General features: G+C 41.4%; 1 protein-coding gene and 1 long non-coding RNA gene across 2 annotated transcripts in view; one reads left to right on the forward strand and one right to left on the reverse strand.

Moving 5' to 3' along the window:
* Positions 1 to 1,700: 1,700 nt before the first annotated feature.
* LOC138105923 (uncharacterized) lies at positions 1,701 to 6,367 on the reverse strand. The gene is made up of 4 exons (XR_011148796.1): positions 5,201 to 6,367; positions 4,622 to 4,679; positions 3,555 to 3,640; positions 1,701 to 2,835 (listed from the first exon to the last, which is right to left on the reverse strand). It is a non-coding gene; the product is annotated as an uncharacterized lncRNA (long non-coding RNA).
* Positions 6,368 to 10,013: 3,646 nt separating this feature from the next.
* Positions 10,014 to 13,474, forward strand: part of UBXN2B (UBX domain protein 2B) — a 53,597-nt gene continuing 50,136 nt past the window's right edge. The window contains exons 1-2 of the mRNA XM_069004797.1: positions 10,014 to 10,299; positions 13,096 to 13,226. Coding sequence (XP_068860898.1) covers positions 13,137 to 13,226 — 90 coding nt within the window. The 5' untranslated portion in view covers positions 10,014 to 10,299; positions 13,096 to 13,136. The remainder of the gene's footprint in view (positions 10,300 to 13,095; positions 13,227 to 13,474) is intronic.

The following is a 13,474-nucleotide window of genomic DNA, read 5'->3' on the forward strand; positions in this document are numbered from 1 at the left end:
CTCCAATGACAGCTGTGCTGGTGCCAAGACCTCTCCTAGGCAAGGCCTAGCCTAGTCCTTGCAATGGGAACATGCAAGGGAAACACACGGGGATGGGAGCTCGTGTGCTAAATGGCGAAGAAAGCGCAGAAGATTTTCATGCTGAAAACAGGAGAAGAAATAGTAACCACGTGGGGGGCTAAAGAGTGTGATTAAAAAATTTGACAAGAGAAGGTGATACCAGGAGGCTGGAGGGGGGCAGGGCAGCTCTGGGAAGCTCATGTGCAACAGGGGTGTGCTTCTGCATCCTACCAGATTTGGATGGGAGAAAGGTGGCAACACCATAGGCAGAAGGTGCACCCCTCTTGTTTCCAGCTTTGACCAAAGACTCTGGACTTTGAAGAAAATGGGAGTTCAGAGCCTGAAACTGTAAATCTGTCAAGATGAGAAGAAAAGTGAATTTGGCTGAGGAACTAGAGATACCACCAGCAAGATTATATGTAGCAAGTGAGAGAGGGCAGACTTAGCATCCTCAAAGACACAAGAGGTCAGAATTATATGGAAAAACTGCAACATGAGGCTTAGATAACACAAAAGCTTGAGAAAAAAGAAACATCTGACTGGAGATAGGTAGCCACAATACTTAAGTCAGAAGGGCTGAAGGAGAGAGAGCTTGTACTGCTGTGATATTACACACCTGTGGTGGGAGAGCAGCATGTGAGCCAGAAAGGCAAGGATGCTACAGGTGAAAGATCTGCAGAAGAATGGGATGGGAAGGTGAGAAATCTCACATTTCTTATGTGAGAATTTGATTAGATGTTCCAAGTCCTTCTGCTTTTCAGCTATGCTGGAGAAGGAATTATATGTTGTCATGTCTTAGAAATGTATAGTGGTGGCATTAATGAAAAATGATCTCTAGTGTGCTGTGTTCTGCTATGACCGTGCAGGAACCTCATACCAAGCCCAGTAGCTTGGCAATCTTTGAAAACAACACAAAGAAAATACTTTAAACCCAATGAGTTTATAATGCTGTGCAAGGATTTGCCAAATTTCATTCATGTTCTGTAAATAAAAGTTCTGTTATCTGAGCCACAGTGACCCCTGAAATGAAGGAGATGGGGATATTGACACACTCAGAGGAAAAATTCTCTGATGGGAGAGGGAACTCTGGCTGTATCAGCATTGTGAGCTGGGAATAACGGACTCTCGTGGCACAACAGAGCAGGGGTCACTTGCTGAGAGCAGGATGGGGATGGAGTGGCCATCTGCACATTCCTGATTCTCTTCATGATAATCAGCCCATTTTTCAAAACATACTTTGCATGCAAACGCGTGTGCTTAGCATTTATATTAGCAACATATGTGTCATTGTTTGAGCTGCAGGCTCATTAGCACCTCGATGTGAAGTGCCACCTGAATAGAATGAAGCTTGCAGAGATTAAAAGGTACAGGGTAATGGCTGAGGGCAAAGTAGACAGTGGCAAACAACAATATCTAAAAGCAGGGAGAGTCCTACTTTTAATTTACCATGCATTTTGATCGATGGCTCTAACAACCTCCCTTTTAAAGGCGTACAAAGAACAGTCGTGTCCTAAAGGCAATGGCTGTGAGCACAGAGTCTGGACTACACTTAGATGGATCAAAAAATCAAACCAAGGAAAGAGCAGGAAAAAGAAGACTGTCAAATCCCTGAAGCAGCACTGAGATTTACATGTGACAAGAAGGTGGGAGAAGTACTATTTTAAAAAAAGTGCAACTACTACTGTAGTTATGATGATTATTACTTACTGATGACTATTAAAATATCCAAGGGCACAGATTGTATCTATGGTAGTAGCACTTGTGACTGAAAATCATGAAGGATCCGTATGGATGTTGCTAACAGATTAAGACTGATGTAAGATAAACTGCATGGACAACATCCCTAACAGTTAATTGCAATAGAAAGTCTGGCTTTGTAGAGAATCCTCATCTGTTAAATAGAGAATGATTTATTGAAGTGACTTTCTCTCTCTGTGAGGGTCCTCAGAAAGGAGCTGAGAATGATTTAAGTACTTATATATATGCACAAACCACCAAGAAAGTAAAAACTAGTGCCAGGACTGATGCTGGTTTCTGGAGCAGAGGACTGCTTTTGTCCTAAAAGCCTGGCTGGATTTTGTCTGCTTTGTTCAAGAAAAGCATAATAGAGTGGATTTGAATTAGATATAAAAAGGTGAAAAAGGACCTCTACTCGAATTAACATGACACGACTAGATGTGAGGCTGAGCTGTGAGGTCGATCTCCTTACACCTTTTCCTTCTGCTGAGCACATGAAAACTGTTTTAGTCTCTGCAGACACATTTCACTAAAAGACAAGCTAGAGTTTAGTCACCGTTGCAGCCAAGGAAACCCAAATCAGCTGCATCTGAAACAGATTAGAAAATAATATCTCGTAAATAAATATTCTTCTCTCCACATCCCAACCCCCTGCTCTTCAGATTAGGTCCTTTCTTTCAGTCTTGTTGACAGACTGGAAACTTTTGACTTCCTAATTGCAAGAAACTTTACACAGCTGGGGAAGCTTCTTTCTTTCCATCACCCCTGAAGTCTGGCTGCATTTCTGCGCTTCCTGCCCTGCTCAGAAGCCTCCAGACCCTCTGTGTGGCAGCCTCCCTGCTGCAGCATCTGTCCTTGAGTAGCTCAGCCCTGGATCCACAAACATTCCCTGCTGCTGCCTTCTCTCCCTCCCTGGCAGGGCTCTGACTGTCTCAACTGCAGCAGCCCAGACTAATCTTGTAGCAAAATAGATACCTACAGCATAAATAGGGAGCACACAAGTAAAACCCATCATGCCGTTGCCACATTTCAGCTGATCTGAGAAGTTAAACCAACACAGAAACTCAGTATCAGAAAGGTAGTCAAGATGAGTCCTCCTCTGCTGCATCATATTGGGTAATATAGAACAACATATGGAATATCATATATCATGTAAACCAGGGAGTCCCCTGGATGCTTCAATCTGTGAACAAAACTAATTGAAGAACAAGTAAAATTATATAGCCAACACATGTGCATATGGCAATGGGGCAGAACCAGAGGAACAGAGAGTGGTAATAGGAGTGTGGTGCTCATCTTGTGGTGACACTAATCCTGACATTACTAATAAATGAGAATACTGCAACGTGGAATAATAAAGGGTGAATATAAACATGAAAAAAGCAACAGTGAGAACAGATGGCAATCAATACACAAGGGGGGAATTAACACAAAATCAGTTTGGATACTGAACTGTGGCTACAACTGAGCTGGTTTCTGAGCTCAGCTAAACCTGAGCTGGTTGCTGCCTGGTACCTAAACACAACATCAAAACAAGGTTGGCATTGCCCTATTTGTCCTCCTCCAGACATACACTGTGTTTATTACTTCAGGCACACATGCCTATGTACATAAACACATGCACAGAAAAAGTTGTTTTGATTAAGTCACCTCCTTTCATTTTCCCACATATTCTTCTGCATGACTGTAGCATTCCAACCAGTTTGTAACTCCAGTTTAGTGGCAATCACCACAGGTATTTGTTGACATTTCCCCACCTTTTGTGTGCAGACAGGTTGCTTTGCAGTTGCATGGATAAATAGATAATTTCACAGTTGCAAGCTGCTCTTGGAAAGGTTTGAACCTGTGAAGTTTGATTGAGTTTGATATTGTTATGATTTTGGCTGTACAGTCAGTATATCTCAATACCACTGAATTCAAATGCAATATGGAAATGAAAATGCACCGTAATAAGCCATCTTATATCCCACTATGACTTATTTTTTCCTTTCTCATCAAATCTTTGTGGTTTATACTTAGCTTCTTTTTCCATAACATTTAATCAAATTTTGGTTTATTTTTATTTTTGTAGGTCTCATAGGGGTGTCACTTAAACTGAAACCAATTAAGAAACATCTGCAGACAACACAACAGTGTCAAGTGTGAACAATGTAATTTCTTCTACGAGAAGAGACCAAGAAGAACACACTCTCAGCAAGTCTGGGAAAGTTCTGTCCAAACAAAAGTCATGTTTATGTCCTCACTGGAGCTCCAGTGTGTTGCAGCCTGTCTCTCAAGAGCACTGTAAACCAAGACAGAGTTGACCTAGACACTGCAATCAGCAATATTAATTAAGTTTCAAACACCAACAGCTAGTCTGGTTTAGGTATAGTGTTCTTGTAAAGCATAGGAACATAAAGCAATGATCACTTGCTTATGAAGAAGATATTTTACTTTAAACTGATCTCTTTTTTCTTTTTTTTTAATTCTCAAGAACTCACTAGAGAGCCTCATAAAGGTAATCTGGAGACATTTTGCCTATCTCTAACCCAATTTAATTTCTTTTATGCTTCATCTCAAGTCACTGGAATTGTCATGTTTCTTTATGGGATAATTATAACATCCCTGTAAGGTTTTATTACCTCGACACAATGGTGTATCTTCTCAAGCCTAACTCTCATTTAATATGTATTTTTTAATAATTAATATGTAGCCTAGACAAGCATGTGGTACAGCAGAGAAATTAGAAATCAGGAATGTCTCTGAGGGAAAGAGGTACCCTGTCCACATTACTGTCCTTCCCATAAGAATGGCCACGTGGGGTTAGACTCAAAAAAACTGGTACCATCACATTGCTAGTTCCTTCCTGCTGGTAAAACAGACTTTTGCACAGTGTTGTCAACCTGAAAAAGCAGAAAAAAAAAATGAGATGAGGCTTCCACATCAGGAGATTGATCACACAGTTAAAAAAAAATAAAGGGAAAGGGCTGGAGATTTTTGTGTTTTCAAGTGTGAGGATAAGAAAGTAGTTTTGCCTTTTTTTCTTCATGCAGGATGAGCTTCTCAGAGATGTAAGGAAAAGAAAAAAAAAAAAAAAAAGAAATAATTTGGGAAGGGCTTGAAGGCTATCACTGATGGCATGGGAAAACACCATGAGAGCATCCAACCCAGCCCTGGAAGAGCCAGCTCTGTACTGCTGATGCTCTAGATGGAACAGCCAAGGGGACAGCCCAGATGAACTGCCAAATGTCTCAGCTCAGTCTGGAGTGGTGCCTTGGAGGGGTTTCCAGCCACGGGGAGCTGGCAGAAGGGGGTTTTACCCCTCGTGTGCCGACATGAAGAAGCCCAGAGGTCAACGCTGAAACCCCTCTGGAAGGCAGCACTCAGTGCCCAGCACACAATGAAACGGGGCAGAGCTCCTCACCCAAAGGGCTGGATCCTCCTGTCGCTGTCAGGCAGGCACGCAGGCCAAGGCAAAGAAGAAAGAGAGGGGACTCTCTGTATGTGTTCCACACAGGTTTATTCCTGTGAAATCACAGGGACAAAGACACCAATTGGTGGGAGGGTCCAGGGATCTTATACTGGGTACAGATAGGTGGGGAAAGGGATCTCAGCCAATGGGATAGAGACAAACAGGTGACAGGAAGGGAACCAATGGGAACAACACATAGGAGGGACTCAGGGAAGGATCCAAAGGGGCATCGAGGAACAAGGAACTTTCTAGAACTAATACATATTAAAGAAGGAAAATGGATACACCTAACTTCATACATAACGCAGAGAGGCAAAGTATTAACCAATCAGGGGAAAACATGCAAAAAGCAAAACAAGGGAATCATGGGTTCTCACCACGACTGAAAGTTACATGCTGAACTTGGGTTGCTAACCACCACAGCTGGTTGCCTGAGTTCTTTTCAAGAGAAAGAGTAGCTACAGCCACCTGCACTGCTATAGTGCCTTTTGCAACAGACCCTGTAAAAGCCATGATATTGCCTATTACTTTACATAGCTGGGTGCATGCTGGGGTCAGGGCAGATCCAGGAGTTGCAGTGTTGACCTGCCTGGAGGAAGCTGAGGCCACCATATGTGGTTCACAGTAAACAGGCTGTCCATCCTTTTTCCCGAACAGAGACGGGAAGCCTTTACAGTTTGTTTTGCAAAAATAATGTTTGCCTTTTCTTTATCGGAAGCAACAGGCTCTGGCATGACAGGCTTGTACTCCACAGGCTTATTTTTCCTCAGGCAATGGTACCTGAGCTCCTGGTCCCACTGGTATAGCCACAAAACAAGTCCTTAATTATAACAGAAAGCAAAACCAATAGCAATTATTACTTAAAGACAATGTAAGATGAAGGAACACAAGGGCCACAGATGAAGCAAACACCTGACTTGAATATCTCAGAACTGCCTTGCAGCAATTCCCAGGAGGGGGAACAGTCTTTATCACACCACCAGTTAACAGGAGCATGATCAATGACAGAAGCATCTGTCACCTGTCACTAAATTCACCACCAAGACCTCTGATATTTTTTCAGAGAAAGAAAATTTGGATTGGTTCAGTAAGAACTGGTTGAACTGAGAAACTTTCACGTGGGGCATCTGCAGACATCACAAAATCTGCACAATACCATCCAGAAACAAATGGAAGGATGTTTTATGATCTAAGTAAATGCCAATGGATAAAATTAATAGCTGATTTCATTTTTTTTTTTCTTTTTCCCCCTTTCACTTTGCCTTGTAGCTATGGGAAATGCCCATCCTTACAGACATTGATTTTAATAAAATCTTCTTCCTTTTCTGCTCTGACATATCTTGTTATGTCTTCTCTCTTGCAATCTTGCCATCTCTGCAGCAAGTTCTTTAAAGCAGTTTCTAATTTTATCTTGAGCTGTGAAGTTTTTGAAGATTCTCTGTTTGAAAAAGACTGCATTAAAAAATAGGCTGAACTGAATAAATAGTTATTCTAACATTTTGATGTCTCATGGGTTCAGAACGCGGGGGTAGGAGGAGGTTCTGAAAAACGGCAAAAGTATTAAAGCTCCCTTGCTGCTTTCCTTCTGAAACACAGGGCATTAGGTCATGCAACCTCCTTAACCTGGGTCAGCTCCATCACAGATGTGTGATGCAGGCCTTGTGATGCACCACTCCAAGAAAGAGAAGAAACAGGGCAGGAGGAGATGAGTAAGAGGAATTGGGTCACAAGCTTCTGCTCCATGCAGCTGCAGACACATGAATGGTGGAAATGTCTACAGAGGAATAAACCATAATTGTAGCAACAAGCCATGTCCTGCTTTGCTGTGAAAGAGTTGAGGAAATAGTTTTATTGCTTTTTGCCAGTATATGTCTGCCTTTAGATTAATAATAATGCTTACCTGTATTTACTAAAACACTCTGAAAGGCTCAGTCAGAAAACACTGCAAAAATACTCCTAAAATTCTTAACAATGTCCATTGGATCAGTGGCTAATATTTGCATTGTCTTACCAATAATAAATTTAAATAGGCAACATTGGTCAGTTATTTTGCTAAAGCAGCTTGGTGGTGGGCTTGCTGTGTGTTTTTTTAAACTTAGGAGGTGCTCACTCAAAAGGTCATTCTTCACTGATTGACACAATACTGTGTACAATGCAATGCATTTAACATGGGGAAAAAATTAAAAGGTAGCTTTTGTGCAGCCTGGTAGGCATTGTGCTGAAACTCATATACTCCAAAGGATCCTCTCAAATCTTGCAAACCTATTAAACAAAATTACACCGCTATTTCTCAAGAAAATCAGATATAATCTAAAGACTATTTGGGGGATAAGTTATTTCCTTTTCTCATATCCAAATAATTTTATCCCAAAGTTAGTAGTTGTCTTTGCTTCCAGTGTTTTCCCCAAACACCTTTCAATGTTGTCTGTGGGAACAGTCACAAAGCAATAGAAACATGCCAAACATATTGATTACAGAGTAAAATGGTTACCCTGGCAACTAAAAATCCTAGGAAAGCTCTTTAAACTTCCTTCCGTTCTCATGTGACTTCTTTTTATATACTTTTTTTCTCGGATAGTTTGAGAAATGATTTGGTGGATATAAAAGTATTTGCTCTGAATATACAGCAATGGAGAAAAGGTGATTCATGCCTAGATTATTTATTCCACCAGGAATACAACTACCCACATGCCCTTTAGTAATCCATCACTTGCGTAATGGGTAGGCAATTTTCGTAACTTGGGGGGCAGAGTAACCCTCTCCCACTAATTTCTAAATCTATATTCAGATGTGACCTAAGGAAAGAAATCCAAGGACTAGAATTTTCCTGAGGTTCCAAGGCAAGCAAGATGAACAGTGCAAAAGAATTAGAATTTATGTGGAGGTCAAAAGTTTGCTTTGCTCTGTACAGAGAAAAGGAAATTATTGTCTTCCCTCCATGGGTGGTTTTGAACGAATGGTGACTTGGTGTGACAATAGTGACCTAACCAGAGGAGCAACAGGGTCCAGAGCTGGTGGTAGTGGGCTCATGTGGTTGCTCAGGCTCATTCTTGGCACAGCCTGATGGTAACAGAATATTTAAAAGCATCTGCAATTGAGAAAACACATGAAGCTTAGTTGGGAGCAAATGCAGATGTCTCATTTCTCTGACTCCTGCTTGGTTCAACCCCAGACACACAGAAGACTCTCTACTTACTGCTCAAGCAACCCTGATGAACAGGCTCAGCTTCTCAGCCTTTTAATATTTCAGAAGGAATTGCCCTCGCAGGCATTAAGCAGATGCTTGTTGATCCATTCATTTGTAAGCAGGAACAGTAACTGGACTATGAGGAAAGGGGAAAACATGTAACAATGATTACATTAAGGTTTGGGGGTTTGTTAGAAGGGTGTCTAAGCCAGCAATTCAGAAAAACAGGCCACTACTATTCAGGCTTTGATATGCTGATTTTTCCTTCTCTGAACAAATGGTGGTAGGTTGTTTTTAGCTGTTTTTTGTCCTCTATACTGGCTTTCCAAATAAAAATGGTTTTGAAAAGCTGCAATTACAGAGGTTACAAATAACACGCAGCTACACAGCTGGCACTGGAACATTTCCAGAACATAATCACCTGTTGTGCCGTGATGAGGGCCCATTATTTCCAGTGGGGTCCGACAGATCTGTTGTTAAAAATGTCATCTCTTAATGGAGCAGGTCTGGGATTGTCTGAGCCCTAGCCTGCTTTCTTATGTCAGTTTGTGTTAAGGAGGTATGTTATTCCTCTGAATGATGGCTTTTCATTTGTCCCAGACTTGTATTGTAGTAGAAGGCTGAAGAAAATGTGATTAAATTACATGGAACCATAAATTAGCTTGCAGTGAAAAGAAATGACACAATCAAAACTTTCCAGTAAACATAATCCTAAGAAGAACTGAGGATGGTATAAAGTGTGGGGAAAAATAGAGTGGTTAATTTTTATAGGTGGAATATTACTTCAATGCAATAAAAGGCAGTTCTCTAACTCCCTTTATTTGAACAGATGTTTGCCTTGTGTTGTCCTTTGTATTCTCAGGGGGTTTTGTCAGTCTAGAGAAGGAAAACTTTGCTAATGCCCTTTTAATAATACCGTCTCCTTTAATTATTTTTTTTCTGATTGAAAAATGCAAATCTCTCTAGCAAGACATCAGTATTTGTCTCACATATAAGAATCACTGTCAATTCTACCAGCAGCTTTCTGCTGAGTTACAGAAACATAACAGTGAGCACTAGCATTTTGACATGTACCACTCACAGGACTTAATGGTAACATTAAATTGACATACTTCTTAGGGAAAGGAGGCAATCCTCAAAGGAAATATGGTTCTACTTTTCTGTAATTGTCATCACTTTCCTTTGCATGGCACCGATTTGGGGAAGTTGGATTGAAACAGTGTAGTCAGCCTTGGGATTACATTCCAGCCTGACTGATTTTGCTGCACAAGTGGGGCAGAGCGTGCTTCTGATTGCACTCACCGTCATCTGCAGCTGTAACAGAGCCCAGACTGCTGTTGAGACCTCTGTCTATCTGCCACAATTCCCAAGGGAGCGTTGTCCAGTTAAAATGGGAACATGAAGACTGTTCATCGTTAAATAACAAACTGGTGAGATTTTTCCCATTTATGCTTGGCAGCAGCCAAGCTTATTGCACCAAACCCTAAGCATTTTTAATCCTGTCAGCTCTGAAGACTGGTGCGGTCTCAAAAGCCAGGTGAGCTTATCTCCCCTGACGCCACAGATATCCCATACCGCGGGAAATCGTGCCAAATGTCTCTGCCAAAGGCTGAGTTCCCTGAGCAGCTCTGCCCCGCTTGGCCTCTGCCCTGCTGTGCTGGCTCCCGCCCCTGGGCGAGCTGTGCCAGCCGTGCGGGCAGACGGGGCTCAGCTGCAGGGACAGGCAGCAGCCGCTGCGGATAAAGGCTTTGCTGCCAAAGGTCCTCCCCACGCATTTGGCACGGCGCGATTTGCGGAACCACGGCAACTCCCTCGGCCTCTGTCAGACTTCCCAAAGCTTGGGCCAGGAAGGATTTGCATGAAGGTACCCCTGGTTTCGTGCTTTATCACTCACTTCCCTTCATTTCCTCTTCTCTCCGTGGGTTACTAAGAGGCCTCTGTGCGACCGGGAGCTGACCCTGTAGGAGCTGCATCCCATGGGGCATTCACAGCAGCAGCTGGGACTGCCACGTGTCCCATGGCGTGGTTCCTTAAAAAGAAGCACCTCCAGGGCAGTTATGGGGAAGAGATGCTCCTGCCTTTCAAGTGTGCCTGTGCAGGGGGTGTGCACGTGTAGGAGTTGTTCTTGTTACTCACTCCTTAAAAATTAACAGCATGTCTTATGCGATGATAGATGAGGCATTGAGCGCAAGCTGTGGTTTATTGGATGGGAAGGGTGTCACTGTCACACGGATATCATTGACTCAACACCCTCCTTCTATGCTCCCAGGCCTCCTCACAGTGATGCTGGACACAGGCTATTCCTTCATTTTCTGAGTGTTTGTCTTTTAATTTTTTCTGATTGTTCATTTCTCTGGGCCTAGTAATTATCTGTGACTTATTATAGGAACAGGACAAGTTTCCTTCATTAGTTGATTTGAGGCCCTGAAATGGATACTGCTACTGAAACCCTGGGAAGAAGATAGGCTTGGGAGATGGTAGTTATTATTGAAGGCCACAGTTAATTACAGATGCCAAAATGAGAGTGTGGATGGGAGCAAGAGGTGAAAGGAGGGAGCACTCAAAACAGCACAATCAGCAGATGTGTCTTGTTATCAGCAGTGTTACAGCTAGCAGAGTTATTAGAAAAGCCCTAGAGTTTTAGCCCTTCTTTATTACTTTCTAATAAAGTAATATAAAATAAAGTGTTAAATGTTTTCACATGAGAAATTTAAAGGTTAACATATTCACTGTTTCCATGAATTTTCCTCTCTGATTTAAAGAATGTCTGTTCCATGTGGACACATTTGTGCACAAACAAGCTAAGCTCTTATCTTATACAGCCAGAAAGAAACACAAAGGGTACAGTTAGCATACAGACTATTTGTAAACTGGGGTTCTAGACTGACACAATAATGTCTAGGATAAGCAGAAAGGCTCCTAACTTTTTATATTTTCAAGTACGTAATTTTTTTCCCACTTTAATCAGATGATCTAACAAAATATATTGATTCCTCCAAATAAATGTTGCCTCAGTAATACCAAACCAAGCATCTGAACTTGCTCCCCATCTTCAAATGTGGCACTTATATTTGTTCTATCACAAACAGCATCCCTATTTTGCAAATAGTCAGATGGGACAGTAACAGCAATTTTTATCAATAGCTAATGGAAGTAGTAAAGCAGAATTTGGAGTTCTTCATGGGAAGAAAAGGTTATGCACACATTGGTCATTCCCAGTAGATGTCCCAATCTTGATGCTGTAAGAGAGATACATAGAGAAAAAGCAAGACGCTGTCCCTCTGTTTACATTGTGCCACTATACAGAAAATGAACAATATTCAAGAAGCCAGAAATGGAGAGCTCTAAACTGAACAAATGTCTCATTAAATTCAGCCTGGAGAAGCAGAATAGCCAGATGAGCCCTGCAGAAACTGGTCCCGTATCTTCACATTTGGCGCAATGCCCTTTAACACAGGCACGGCTGGTACCTCAATAGGTTTATGTGGGGCTGGATTTGGCATCTCTCGCAGCACAACACTGTGCCACAAATACTTGTCTCAAATTCTGGATCAATTGGTTCTCATAATGATTCTGACACACCCCAGGAAGCCTTTCTTCTCTTCATGCTTTTCTAGGATATAAAATATATATGCATGTTGTATATACATCTGCAGTGTTAGACACGTACACATAAATCCCTGCCTTACCAATCTGTACAAATATTGAAGAAGGCAGGGCCTGCTATGCAATATTTGCTTTTCACAAGGAAGTAGCTAAAAGTAGTTTTATTATTTTGTTTTCAATTGTAAATAAAAAGCTCACAAATTATATATATACCCTTAAGGTAAGCAATAAATGAAAGACTCTAATGAAATCAGCACTTGATTCTTCTTCTAGTCTACTTAATTGAAAGTTCAGACATGCCTAATAGTTTGTATAAAACACTAATGCAGCTGATTTCCTCTACTTTGATGAGTTAAAAATCCTTCCAGCAGAAATTACTGGTTAACACAGACTCTATTATCCATTTGGTTTTCCAGTCATGTTTCAGTCTTGTGAAGATTTAACATCCTTGAATAGCTTTGTTTTGCAAGACTCAGACCTTTGACTTCAGCTCTACTGTCTGATTCATATACATGTATAAGCTGCTGACTACAAGAGGTAGAAGTCTTGTATGGCTTTGGATTTGAGTAATTTAATTGTAAACTCTTTGATACATGAGAGGAACAGCTGGGAAATAGCATTTTGTACATTACAGGCTCTCTACAATTGGAGGCACCTCCATACAGTTATGTGCTGCCTTTGTAATCTCACACAAGCATCAGAAATTGCACCATACACACCTCCTCCTCCAGCTACATGGGTTGCTCATGCCAGCGCTTAGAAAACAGCAGTGGCAAAAGAAAGAGAGAAACACACAGCAGTTGCTGAAAATACTGTGTTTTCTTGTGTGAAATGAGCTCCCTCAGCTTTGCTATTTATCTATCTTTTTCTTTAATGAAAAAAGCCAAGAGAGCAGAAGATCAAGAAATTAGAAGAGGAACACTTGAACTGAAAAACACCTGTTTAAAAAATAAACCCAGCAGAAGGTTTGAAAATCAGGAATGTTACCAAATCCAAGAATATCAGCCAGTATTTCTGTTGGGTGAATAACAATTCTGAATTCCTCACTTTTCAGATGCAGAATTCCCAAGTACCCAGCATTGGAACTCTGGAAATATGATCTCTCTTTCATCAACTTGCTTAAGAACTCAGAATTGTTACTTGCTTTTCAGAAGCATTGTTCTTTGTGAATGCACCCCACAGAAGGTAAATATTTGTCTTTTCATTCTCTTTTACCTTCCTTTTTATGCTTCCATGGTTATTTAGTCCCAGGCTGCCAATCCGCTCTATCAGATGGACTCTTCAGTTGCAGTTTAGCATAGGAGTATGCTTTAGGATGGAAAAAAGTGAGGGATTAGTCAAATAAAGGTACCTATGAGTCACTTCATTTATGGAGGAAGTGTACTCCCATGAGTTTTCCCTGTGTTACAGGTGGGCAGCAGATCAGACTCAAA

The sequence above is a fragment of the Aphelocoma coerulescens genome, chromosome 2 (genome assembly GCF_041296385.1).
Source record: "Aphelocoma coerulescens isolate FSJ_1873_10779 chromosome 2, UR_Acoe_1.0, whole genome shotgun sequence".
Taxonomy (NCBI): Eukaryota; Metazoa; Chordata; class Aves; order Passeriformes; family Corvidae; genus Aphelocoma; species Aphelocoma coerulescens.